Genomic DNA, 13550 nt, shown 5'->3' with positions numbered 1-13550 from the left:
GCTGAGAGGAGGGTTACAGTGTGCAGGGGCACAGAGACAGCCTGGGTAGACTGTGAAGGAGGAAGCAACTAGACTTTCAAATTAATAAGATAGGATATGTGTAAAGAAAGAGGACAGTAACCTTTTAGGCCAGAACAAAGAGTTAACTGCTAGAAGTGAGCTTGCGTTACAACTTTAAAAAAACATGCTGTACAGTGCTATTAACTAGTTCATGAATTTCTATCACAGGCCAGATAGTCAATAGATTAAAATCTCACTCATGAGCTATTTCAAGATTTTCATCAAATTTTAATTCACAAAACTCACTTATCAGAGGTCAGTTTACAACACAGGAATTTTTCAGTCAGAAAGGTTTTATTATAAGAAACAATGACATCAGGTAAAAATGCAAAAAATTGTGCAATTACGGCAAAATGTTTAAAAATATCTACACATTTGCCCCCATAGGACTACAGTACTTACTACATACCTGAGCACTGAACATTGAATGCCATTTTACACTGCTTTACAGAGACTCTGATTCCTTGCAGATTACATCCACTTTTTCTCATGCACCAAAGAAATCAGCTTAACACTTAAGCATCAACTTTACAGGATAACAGGAAACAAGGATGGAAAATAAAGAATACAATTTCTACTTTCCTATAACATAGTTAAACCAAGTCCAGTTTTCAATGAGTAAAAAATATATAGGAAAGTGCTACTTACATTCTTTAAATGCAAAACCATAGGTCAAGTGGGACTGGCATATCTTAAACCTTTTAATTCTATAGTAGCCATTGTGCCTTTTACTTATATTCTCATTATACTATGAAAGTGTGCTTAAAAGATCTATACATGAACCCACACACATCACTAACCTTAGCTTTCTAGGACCTCTTCTGAAACCATTTTAGAAGTGGCAAAATATCCCAGCTATATATAATGTAAACAAATAGCTCCTCATACAAAATTCAAGATATATTCTAATCTCATAGCACATACTAAGCATTGGCTTTGACACACTGTACACAGATCACACTCTCAATCTAAATTGTTCTAGCAAAAGGATCAACTGTTGTGCAGATCTACTGTAGAATTAACCACACTGTTGTTCTGTGTATCACACGGCACCTGTACATTGCTAACTCAATGTTCTATGTTATGTTTTCAAGTAATACATTTTTCTAAATACGGAAGATTGTCAAAAAGTGGCAGGAGGCTTTAGATATTCAACAAAGCTTTCAAAAATAAATTACACAGACATCGCTTGCAAAAATTGGTATTTTTCATTCCCCTCAGCAATACAAAACTGTAAAAAATTCAAAACAAGACTCGCAGAAGTAACTCAAACAGCAGGTAGATAAGAACAAAAGACAAAGAAAAATTGGGGAGGAAAAATGTGGACTGACAAAGTTTAAAAGAGATTAGAGACAATAGAGCCAATTGTAAGACCAGTAAAAAGAAACCACACACCTAGTTTCTAGGACTAGATTTTAAAATGTTACTTCTATAAATGCCTTTCACTTCAACTTCTGCTTCAGAAAACTGTCCTTACTTGTACAGGTCTTGGTAAAGGGATTTGGGAGTTTCTAAACAATGAGGTATGTGCTACAAAGAGGCAATGCTTTAATTTGTTTCACAGTATCACATGGCAATTTGTGCGAGATCTTTTTTAATATAAACCACACCAGTTTGCTTTCTTCAAGAGAATCAAACTGTTCCAACTGCAGATAAACTCTTAGCTACTCTTTATCAGTTATACCAGGTATTGTGAAGAAAAAGTTACTAATTAAATATCTGCCTAAGAAATACATGTAAGTTGGTTTATCCCTCATGTTAATATTCCTGTTAGAAAGTTATCAGTTATTTCTGAAAAATGACTTAGTACCTATAAAGCTATGGTTCTGTTCACTTACTCTCTTCCTGTCGATCCCCTCTAGCTAGAACAGTGTTTCAATGTAAAAGAATTCATCATTGTGAAGTGCAAAAAGAAAAAAATGAGGTTGTCACTATTAATATGAAACTTCAAAAGCCATTAAATTAGACCACTGTAAAAACTTTATGTTTCTGGAAAAGAGAATTTTAAAGGTAGGTGTAAACTTCACATTTTAAGTTAGCTTTCATTGTACCAACAATGACTGGACAGGTAGAGGATGGAAAAGGAGGTCAGGCGACACACCGGCCTGTGTTAGTGCAAATGCGGTACAACAGTCACGCTGCTCTGTGAGGATATCCAGTTAGCCAGTATCTAGTCAAAGTCCGTCACGTGAGTACCAGGCCTTGTGACAAGAGCTCACCAGGTAGAGCACTACCACGGCCATGACACAAACACTAATCTGAAAGACAAGCATAGGCTCATACCACTTACATCTACCTAGCTATCTACATGAATTTATACTAGCACCAGCCACCCGTGAATTTGAGCCCTTTCCAGGATTTTAAAAAATGAAACAGTGTTAGCACTTGAAGAAGTTTTCGACAGAAAACTGCCACTTTAAATTTTACTTAAATTAAGGTAATATGGAAAATGTGAAACAATCAGACTAAAAGTTCTTGCTGAGACTGATTTTCCCTTCAGTCTACCTAATAACAGAACACATTTAAATCTCAGTACACTTGAAAACAGTACACAAAAATATATATGTAAATATATATAAATATCAAGAATGAGGATCTAAGTTAGTGCTTCTCTGTTAGAGAGGTCACAGCTAAATAAAGTCCTAGTGATATTGCCTCAGATTGTTACCCGTATTTAAAATAAAAAGTCATGTCAAGCTAGTTTGGATGTATCTACCCAACAATACCCTAATTGCTCTTAAAAGAGTGCATAGTTGTCTTGATTCATTGGGTATTTCAGTGACTATTTATCACAGTTCTAGAATGATACAATTACTTTTATGCCAGGAAAAAAAAATGCTGATAATTGCACTTTGTTACTTTTTCCTTACTCAAATGAAAACATCACAAAAGTGAAAGCAAATCCCTCCCTACGCTGTAATCTTTGAAAGCACCCATTTCTGTGTACAAAACTCTCTCAGCTTTCTTAAATATTGACATCCCTCCTTTAGACAAGCATTCAGTATGAGATTCCGGGGAGGCACGAAGGCCTCCGACTCTTCAGAGCACTTTCTGAAGACACTGAGGATAGAGTTTAGCCACAGCGCATTCAAAATGGCGGCCCAGGTCCCACAGGCGATCCGGGGTCTCATACACCTTCATCCACTGGTCAGCAATGTCATCATACTGGTAAAGGGAGTTTTTCCTGCTGGTTCTGAAGACGTGTTCTTCAACAGTCACTTGAGTAGCTCGAACAAATAAATGAAGTTTATTCTGGAAGAGGACCAGCTTAAGGTATGGATTTATAGACTGATCACAAGGAAAGTCCTTCTTACGAGTCCATTTATTGAGCTCAATATCATAGGCTTCTACAGTAAACACACGTTGGTGATTTCCACAGGTTCCAGCTATGTAGTAGATAGAGTCCTTGTATACAGCTGCTAAGCCCTGGATTCTAGGCACAGTCATGGGTGTTAAAAAACCCCAGTAGTCTTTTTGAGGCTCATAGAAGAGGAAAAATTCTCCTAAAAAAAAAAAAGGAAAACAATGTACATTTTCATTTTTTATTTTGGTTTTGGTTATATATTATAATTCCAAACTCCGAAGGCTAAACACCATACAGTACTTTCCAAATAATTCACTTTCTAAACTATATAACAGATAATACTACAGTCAACCTGAAATGCAATGTTCATATGAGAGAGGGATAAGGAGTTACTTCAAGTTGGTGGCAGAATGAAAAAAGACCTGGTTCCACTTGTTTTAGCCAATTGTATGTTATAAAAAATGTATCTGAAGCCAGCTCTATAGAAGCATTATTACTAGTGTCAGCCAGCAAGGCCAAAAGGCATATATGTATACAGTTTCAACATATATATGACACTACACATTTGTGTGTTATTTCATAAAAGACATCACAGAGAATTGTTCAGATTTGTGCTTACAGTCACTAATATGTTTATTTAAGTGTGGCAAGAATATAAAGATAAACTTCAACAGGAGAAAACTTGGCTAAGATAGAACAGATAGGAACCCACACATGGTTTATGGAGTTGACTTTGAGTCAGTTTCTGTTTTAATTTGACAATAAAGGTTATGCTAAATCAGACTGCCAATATGAAAGGGTCTGTAAGAATTCAACTGCTAAAGATTTATAAGAGCTTATTTCATGACAAACCATGTATTAGTGCTGTGATAATACTCTGAGCTCTTTATGAACAGATTATAGTTTAAGAGTCACAGTGCAGTTTGAGTATCCCTTAGCTAAAATAATTTTAGAATAACTTTGGGATATTTGCAAATACATAATCAGGTTGGGGATGAAACTCAAGTTTAAACAAGGAATTCATTTCTGTTTTATGGGTAGCTTATACATAGCCTAAAAATAATTTTATATTTTTAGTGTGCTACTTTTAGAATGTGACCTGTCACAATTCAAAAAGTTTCAGATTTTGGAGCATTTTGGATTTTTGAGTTTTGGACTAGGGACACTCAACCTGTATAACATAATCTTCCAATAATTCATATCAGGTTATTTATGTAAAGAGGCTTTAGTCCGGATTAGAAATACCAGATTCTAAATGAAGCTTCCCTTTGAAAATGTTCTCACTTAAGGTTACTCTCATCTAGAAATGTAGCTGCTTGTTTAACAGAGACATTTTAACAATTTTACTTGAGCCCCAGCTATTGTTTGCATATTGTTTCTTAGTGACTCTTTTTTTACTGGAATCTTGAGAAAGATTTAAAACTTTTTAATGTGTGCCAATTTGCTATATATTATCAGAAGGAAAGATGACACACAAAAATGTTAATTAAAAGCTAACATCCTTTTTAATAAAGCAAAATCAATAACCAATTAAAATCTTCAGAAACTCATATTGCTTTTATATAAATATAACCTCAGTAAATGATATTCATTCTGGCCCTGAAATTTTATTAATCTAGCACTATTTTACAACAGTATTTACATGAATATATAGCCTTTACATTCCAAACGGAAGTACAATAATGAATTCTACCTCTATCAACTAACTAGTCAGCCACTAGACACACAGTTTCACACTGGATGACAGAACCTATGTACCCATACTGAATGGCATATACATGCATTCTTACATGTGCTTTTATGTAACTCAAAGTTCTAGAAGGTACTCCTCCTTCTGGAGAATTAACTTGATATTGAAAACGAAAGTGCTAAGGAATTTCTAGCTAATTTTAAGTAAAAGGACTAGAGAAAAAAAACATTAATTGTTTTAAAAATGGGATAAGAACTTAAAAGTTATGTACATCTTCAGGAAAACTTAAGTAGCAGTACAAGGAAAACATTTGCATATGGCATATATTTACATAGAAGAGCTGGGTATGGTGGCACACGCCCATCATCCCAGCAACTTGAGAGGCTGTGGTAAGATCACCAAAAGCTGAATGCCACTATGAGCTACACAGTAAGTTCAATGCCAACCTGTACTATATAGCAATTTTCTGTCTTAAAACACACTCACACACACATTGGGCTAGTTTAGCTTAGTGGTGTAAGCGCCTGTCAGGCAAGCACAAAGTCTTGAGTTTGATCCCCAGTACCAAAAACAAAACACACACACAGACACACAGAACAAGGATTTTGGTTTCATCTACATTGCATTCAACATCCAAACAACTAAAACATGTAAGAAAAACTGTAAGGAAATTATTATTCTCAAAAATCAAAATCTTCTTTACACTTACCTAATTACTTCTATTGCATCTTTGCAATATACTGACCTGCAATAGTCCTTTTTTTAAAGATAAATGTCAAGTCAGTCACTTTCATCATTAAAGAAAAATGTGACATGTCAAAATTCTTTAGTGCAAAAAAAGAAAACAATCTATTTTATAAGTCAACATAAACTTCATGAAATTAAAAATCTAAAGACTATAATGTCTACCTCTTTGTTATCAACTTTTGTAACTTTTGCAATTACAAGATTTATACAAAAATCTCTGGCAAGCAAACAGTATAACTCTTGTCAATACTTCACTGTTCTTTTCACTTTTAAACTAATCCTCTATACCTCATTTTTAAAAAAGCAATTACTACATCTCTTGATTATATATGTTTATATGAAGAGTAAAATTAACCATGCATTAATCTTGCTTTTTTTTTTTTTTTTTTTTTTTGCCTTTTTGGGGCAGGGTCTCCCTATGCAGTTCAAGCTGGCCTTGAGCTCACTTTGTAGCCCAGGCTGGCCTCAAATTCATAGTGATCCTTCTGCCTCAGCCTTCTGAATGCTGGGATTACAGGCATGCGCCACCACGCCCAGCTCAACATTAACCTTGCTTTAAGTGTTTAAAACTGCCCTCCTAAAATGCTGAACTGTTATTTATTAAAGAATGTTTTCAAAAATACCCATCAAAGCACATACACACAAAAAAATCATTTTGGTAATTTTAAAATACTCTGGAATATTTTCAGCCTTTTTTGCCTTAAAAGTTCTTTTTGAGGGAAGTATTGAGGCAGGGTCTTGCCATCTGCCCAGGCTGCCCTCTTGAAATCTTCTTGCCTCAGCCTCCCACGTGCTAGGATTACAGACATGTGCCACCATGCCCCTTTATATAAAATAGTATTCTAACAAAGTTCCTGATAAAGGAGCCAGAGGTATTATTCAGCTAACAAGAACTGTTGCCCATTTCAGTATAATTAAGTAAACCACACTTGATGTACTATCCTTCCACAGAGAACTAAATCACTTTGGCACCTACCCTGTAAAACATAGATCTTCTCTTTGTACTCCACAGCATTATGGAATTCCATTGGAACTGGCATTGCGCAAACAGTTGTCCAGCAATTCTCTCTGCTATCATAGCACTCCACAGATTTCAGTGAGTTTCTCCCGTCACCTTCATAAACACGACCTCCAATTGCATACATTTTACCACAGCAATATACAAGTTTGCACCCTATTCTGGCCCGAAGTAAAGATGGTTTGGACAGCCATCTGTTGGTGGAATGGTCATACATCCAGAAATCATTTTCTGCCTTATGGTCGATGGACACCTCACTGCTGCTTGGCCGGTACCCCCCTGCAATGTAAATGTCATTATCTGGTGACACAAGAATTCCAACTTCCCTCAGGTCATTCGGTGGTTTGCATAGTTTAAACACCCTTCCTGTGACTATATCTAGGCAAGGCACTGTTTGCTTCTTTCCTGAGTGTTTGTGGGCAGCATCAAAACATATGATCATTTCAGAAGCAGTCATTCCAAGCCTCTGTGTACAGCCATTGGTGCTAGATGGTCCCTTTTCTAGCCAGCTTTTGGCTATAGCCTGTGCAAACTGAGGTGGAATTTGCTCTATAAAAGTATCTTCCATCAGAGGGAAACGGATGCATTTGGCAAAAATTTCTGGAAGGTGTATTTCTCTCTCGTTCTGTTCATGCTCAAACCACCTTATAATGCTTTCATAAACATGCTCTTCTCGGTCTACATTTAAATCATCACTGTCTAGTATGCTTATCAGTTGGTCTTTTGTTAGCTGGAGAAACTCTTGTTCTTTGGTGACACACAGAAACTTTTTACGAATGTATTCTTTCGATCGATCTCTAAGTTCCTGATGACCATAATGATCAGCAAAGATGAAGACCCCAATAGAATTTTGTGGGTCCAAATGACTGATCATGTACTTAGCACACTGATCTTGGATGGAAGGAATCTGGAAGATGCTAGCTGCAGTGAACAAAGCTTGAACATTGGCTTCTGTCAGAAGAACTCTAGAGGTGTAGGCATAATTCAGTATCAAATCCATTGATTCAGCTTCAACACCGACTATTCGAACTTCTTTTTGAGTACTTTCTGTAAGGCCACTAGTGAACATGGATCTAAGAAAAAAAGAGTGTTAATATTTTATGTGTGCTGCAAATAAAAATTATTGTCATAAATTTTTAAAGTATAAAACTATCATAAAGATAAACTGAAGTAAACTAAATTACACTAAACTAAAGGGGTATATTCTCTGATATTCTGGGCAGGGAGAAAAATTGTTCATCTAGCAGAAGGATTTAGTCTGGCTATTCCCCAAATCCCTGTTCTCAGTGCTAGTCCAATTTATGCTGAAGGAGTTAAAATTGAGACATCCCCAAATATGCTACAATAGCAGATAATTTCAAGTTGAAATCACTGGAGGAACTGTAACTATCTGTCTTTCCCTACACGGCAAGCCAAAATGTGTTTTGGGCAGGATGTTCTTCATAGACCAAGGCTAAAAAATAGTCTTGATCACCCAAGTAACTGCATAATTGTGGCTATAGTGAGCCTGAATAGACAACTCTTCGAGAAATTTTATCTAGGGCCCAGGATTTAGCTCAGTGGCATAAGCACCTGCCTGGCAAGCATGAGGTTGTGAGTTCGATTCCCGATACAAAAAAAAAAAAAATTATCTTCCATGAGCTGTCACCCTTCCCCCTACCCTGATATATTGCTCCGTAACATCCCCAGAATTTAGTAACCTAGTCCAGCTATTTGTTTGCTCTGTCATTCTTTCACAAATTTAATGTTCTTTGTCTAAAAGGTACAAAAGCATCATGTTTTCGTTATTTCTTTAGACTTGACTCTGTTGAAATCCGTATGCTTTCCACTTATTATCAGTTCTTGTATTAATTGGGTTCTTAGGTTCTTAGGTCCAGCTATAGAGCCCACATAAGAACTAAGGTTTGAGGGAACTAGTGTCTCTCCCACAGTGCCAACTATAAAAAAAAAAATATGCCCATGTAAAGCAAACTAGTGAATCACATGGCACACTGCAGGTCACCTGATTTTCCTTGGAATCCCTACCTCGCCTTTTAGCCCAGCGGCTTTAGGGACATGAGATTTTAAATTGTCTTGTCCCAGAAAGTTTAAGGATACCTGTAAGAGTAGTAACATGATACATTAACACACAGAGCGATAGCCTACTAAAACTTGGATCCCAGTAGAAATTATAAGGCAATTTGTGCCAAAATATATCTTCAAAAATTTTCTATTAGAAAAAGCAAGGTGTTCTCTAAGAGAACATTCTCTTGTTTTCCTCCTTTAAAATCTAGTATCTTTTGAATGTTCCATTAATCATTATAAGGAACTCAAAATCACTTACTCTTAGATATTTTGAAAACTTTTCCTTAAACAATACATTTTATCTTTTCAGTTAAAGTTGTTATACTTTACCTATTTATATCTATAAAGAAACAAACACTATGGCAGTGTTAAATATAATGCCTTATAGTTTAACATTCAATATACCACTCATTCTTTGGACATAATGATTTTTTAAGTCCCAAACTTTTATCTTCCAGAGCTATGTTGGTATATTTATGCATTTATGGGACTTTCCTGGCCAAAACATTAATTAGCTAAAAAAAAAAAAAAAAAAAAAAAAATGGATCTTGAAGTATTAGAAATTTACAAATACAATTTACCTTTATCTTCCTTCCTTTAAAGTTTCATTCTAAGCTGTTTGTAGAACAAATATAAAAATTCGTTTTAGAAGTCATTTGAAGAAAAAGCTTCACTGTATCTTTGTTTTCAAGGTCTAGCATGTTTCACAAATAATTGTTGAAGAAATTGTTCTCACATTTGTGATAAAGTTTACTGATATCCAGAATCCTCCCTTTTAAGTGTTATAAGAAATGTCCTTAAAAATAACAATATTTCCAGTTGCCTTTGAAATTTAAAAAAAAAAAAAAAACATGGAATTCATCTTAAATTTAATATGAGAAACAGTAAGGGTATAGAAGTTTGCTGAGGAGGGTCATCAACCTTGAGTTCTGTTTTTACTTCTAAAATGCAATACAATTATGTTCCTATGTATGAGTGGTTTTCAATTCATGTGCGAAAAACTCACCAATGTAGCTACCAATTAGAAAGAAAAATAAAGCCCTTCATTAGGCAGAGATTAGCTCCCACGGGAGCACATTACCACACAGCCCTTTGTCATGGGAACTACCCCTGACTTGAACAAGCTGGTCTGGAATGGCCTGACATTGACGTGTTTTCTGTTTTAAGAGCTTCTTCAAGTAAACTCTAAATAAAACGTACTTGCAAAAGTCTGAGCAGCAAACATTTTCTAATACTGTACAAATTTTAATTCTGGCAAGTCCCTGCCACATCGGATTTCTAGCTATTCTAATTCTCCTACCTCTGATGCAAGACTTAGAAATTATCAAGCATGATTTTCTCCATCCCATTTCAGCAGTAGCACTGCTGCCAAGAAACTTCTGTATCAAAATTCTAGCAAGGGAAATTAATCGAATCCTTCACTTCTCTAGCTATACGCCTTTAATGGAATGCACATATTTTATGCTCAGAAAGTTTTCCAAGCATTTTTTTAATTTCTTGGAAATTAAGAACATCTATTTATACGTATTTCTTTTTTTTTGTTGTAGCCATTTTGCTTTTGTTTTTTGAGACACTATGTAGTTTGTGCTGCCCTTAAACTCACTCTATAGCCCAGGGTAGCCTCAAACTTGCACCAATACTTCTTTCTCAGCCTGCTGAGTAATGGGATTACAGGCATGTACCACCATGCCCAGCATAAACATACTTCTTTTGAAGTTTTGAGTTGCTTAAGAATACTGCAAGCATCGTGTAGGCTTTCAATGCAAATTTAGAGCATATGATTTCAGTTATATGTAGTTATTTTCATTGTGGAATCTCAATTCATTTTTTTCTTTTACTATTCAAATCTTCTATACAATAAAAATCTTGAAAGGAAACTTTACTGTCTCTTGTTCCTTAAGTCATACAATGACTAAGAAGGAAACTTTAAAGAGAATCCACTTTACTGTCTCTTGTTCCTTAAGTCATACAATGACTAAGAAGCCTGGCTCTGGAATCAAATCTAGTCGTGTATTTACTAATCAGACATAATATAGGCATTACTTACTGAGCCTCAGTTTTGCCATATGTAAAATGGGAATAACAATTTTGCAGAGATAAGTTTACAAATATCATATAAATCAATGCATACAAAGCAAGTTTAGCCAGAGCTGGATAAGGAGTAACCATGCTATATATTTAGGCACATAAATGACATGATCACATCTAATTAATAAGCTGGGTAAAGGAATCTCATCAGTAGTTTCCATTGCCAAGCCAATGTTTGTATCTTCTGCATATGTGAGTTCCACCTTTTTTTCTTTCCAGCTCACTATCCTGTGATAATTAATATTCAAGTAGTCCAGTGACTTACCAGGCAAGTCTAAATGGTTATGTCACAAGCATGTCACTATATTTAACCAAGCACTCTGAAAAAGAGGAACCAGAGACTACTGCCTGTACTGCTATGTATCCTAAAAACTAAACACTTTCAAAAGGAAAAAATACTTGTAGTGCACAGTTGAGGTGATTTTATTGTCACTCATGGACCATTTTTGAATACTGAAAGTGCTAAAAAAAAGTGAACACTTATAAAAAGGTATGCTCAGGCAGGAATATTCCTTTTCCACTCAACTTTTCTAAGAGTAGGAAGTTATTTTTTAGACCCAAGTTTCATATCCTTACTTTTCAACAGTTTATGATAAGCAAAACTAATACAAACGAAAACAGCATAAAAATGCTTCTGGAGATCTTGGAAATAATCACTATTATGGTGCCTAAGACACACAGATATCAAATTTTCATTTATTTTTATTTCACTGCCTTTCCATAATACCAAAACAACCTAGTGTATGGTAATTTACAAATAAACAAGCTTCTATATTTTAAACTTCAGGAGAGTTATACACACTAAAGAAATATACAGCATGAGTCTGGAACAAATTCTAGATCAGCACTGTCCATAAAACTTTTAGTGATGATATGCTGTTATCTGTGCTGTCCAAGATGGGCAGACACTAGCCACATGTGGCTAAATGAGCCCTTGAAATGTGTTTAGTGTACTTGAGGAACTGAATTTTTAATTTTATTTCATTTTAAATAATTTCAATAGGCATATATGGCTAGTGGCTGCCATACTGGATAGCATATGTCTAGGTCTTTGAGTTACTGCTTTTAAACAAACACTAGTCCATTAACTTAAAAATCTACCTCCTTTTGGGTAAAAGACACGGGCTTATTAAGGCATGGCATGTCACCTAGGTTCAAAAACCAAAATTCATTGGTTTCATTTTATTATCCCATCTCAGTATAATTAAATAGACAACACTGAGGGGAATGAGGAGCTGGGTGGGGTTATGGTTATTAGTTTCCACCATCATCATACCTGAAGTAAGGGCTGATTGCAGCAAGAACGTTTCTATGACAGGAAAATGTTTTCCCGTGATCCACTTCCACTATAATGTCTGTCAGTTGTCCTTCATCATACATTGTTTTGAGTTGCTTAAGAATACTGCAAGCATGGAAGGGATCCATGGCATCGTTGGCTGTGTCTGAAGATGGAATCCCATTCGGTGTTGGGGAAGACTTATTTAAATCTAGGAAAGAAATCGTACAACCGCAAGAAGTTCGAGCCAGAGACAGCGTCGAGGAACTGTGTGTATGTGTGTGTATTTAAGTGATTGACGCGCCCTTCCCGCCCCCTACACAAATACGTATTTGTCTACACACAGGATATAGAATCTGGAAGGCAAAGAGCAGACAGCGAGCTGCGGAACAAGTTCCCAGGCCAGCCTGCTCCTCAGGGAACCCAGCGAGCCCGCTGTCCCGTGCTCGCAGCAGGAACCGGCGGGCAGGCAGCCGAGGTATCTGCGGAGATTCAGGAGGGGGTCGACGGAGGCGGCCCACGCGGCCCCTCAACCGCCTCCGTAACGCGTCGCGGCGGCGGGTACCCAGCCATCCCATCCCCGCCGGTCGCGCCGCCCACCTCTCTCCAAGCCATTCATCCTCCCTCTCCGGCTCCTCTCCACCTCTCCATCCTTCTCTCAGTCCCTCGACAAATGTTCTCAGCCCGCCGCTAGCGCCAGGCTCCGGCTCACCTCCCTGCTCCCTGCACACCTCCTTTCAACAGCACCCGGGCCACCACGCTACCCACCTGCCGACGCGGCCATTTCTGGATGGGGCCCCGGCTCCGGCTATTTAAAGAGGAAATGTCATTTCGCTTATCCAGCTCCCGGGTTCCGGCTCTACTAAGCTTCTGTTGACCAATGAGGTAGCTTATACATTCGGCTCCGCCCCTACCTTCCAAATTACTGGCTCTAATTGGCCACCACGTGAGCACAGGCGCGTAGGGAAATGTAGTTTGATTGCCACGTTCCCTCGTGGTCCGGGTCTGGCAGAGGACGGAGTTAGCGATTCCTATTGGCTGGTTAGGAGGGAGGTGGAGCGCAAGGAGCCTGCCAGCCTGTGCCCGCGGAGCGCGCAATGCCTGCCGGGAGGCGTAGTCTTCTGCGCGAGGAGAGCTGTCATTCTCGGGGCTGGGGTAAACGAAGCTCTCTAAGTGAAAATCTCCTCATTTTAGGCCTCTCCCCTGGATCATTTTTTCCCACTTTTTCCTTCATTTCCTAAACTTCGTGCCAATGACTGCTTCCGATACGAAAACAAGATCAGCGTGTAGGCTATAAACCGGA

The 13550-nt window shown here is 37.3% G+C and overlaps 1 protein-coding gene across 2 annotated transcripts; it reads right to left on the bottom strand.

The window, feature by feature from the left end:
- Window positions 1-267: 267 nt before the first annotated feature.
- On the bottom strand, window positions 268-13217 carry Kbtbd8 (kelch repeat and BTB domain containing 8). Of its 2 annotated transcripts, XM_063260217.1 has the most exons (4): window positions 13016-13150; window positions 12248-12458; window positions 6778-7892; window positions 268-3563 (listed from the first exon to the last, which is right to left on the bottom strand). In XM_063260217.1, exons 1-4 carry the CDS (start codon window positions 13029-13031, stop codon window positions 3100-3102), a joined length of 1806 nt encoding a protein of 601 aa, XP_063116287.1. In that variant the 5' UTR covers window positions 13032-13150; the 3' UTR covers window positions 268-3099. The 2 variants fall into 2 exon arrangements, with proteins under 2 accessions (XP_063116287.1, XP_063116288.1); XM_063260218.1 differs by lacking the exon at window positions 12248-12458 and having other exon boundaries at window positions 13016-13217.
- Between the last annotated feature and the right edge of the window lie 333 nt (window positions 13218-13550).

The sequence above is a fragment of the Cavia porcellus genome, unplaced genomic scaffold, assembly GCF_034190915.1.
Source record: "Cavia porcellus strain 051 isolate PalLab524CR breed Dunkin Hartley unplaced genomic scaffold, mCavPor4.1 scaffold_13, whole genome shotgun sequence".
Taxonomy (NCBI): domain Eukaryota; kingdom Metazoa; phylum Chordata; class Mammalia; order Rodentia; family Caviidae; genus Cavia; species Cavia porcellus.
This window is presented reverse-complemented; position numbering and strand designations above follow the sequence as displayed.

Bases quoted from the DNA above. Each gene is read 5' to 3' on its own strand.
- Kbtbd8 (XM_063260217.1), bottom strand. The intron at 7,893-12,247 runs GTATGATGATGG...TTTTTTTCTTAG, and splicing joins GCAATCAGCCCTTACTTCAG to ATCCATGTTCACTAGTGGCC. The intron at 3,564-6,777 runs GTAGGTGCCAAA...TTTTTTTTTTAG, and splicing joins GAAGATCTATGTTTTACAGG to GAGAATTTTTCCTCTTCTAT.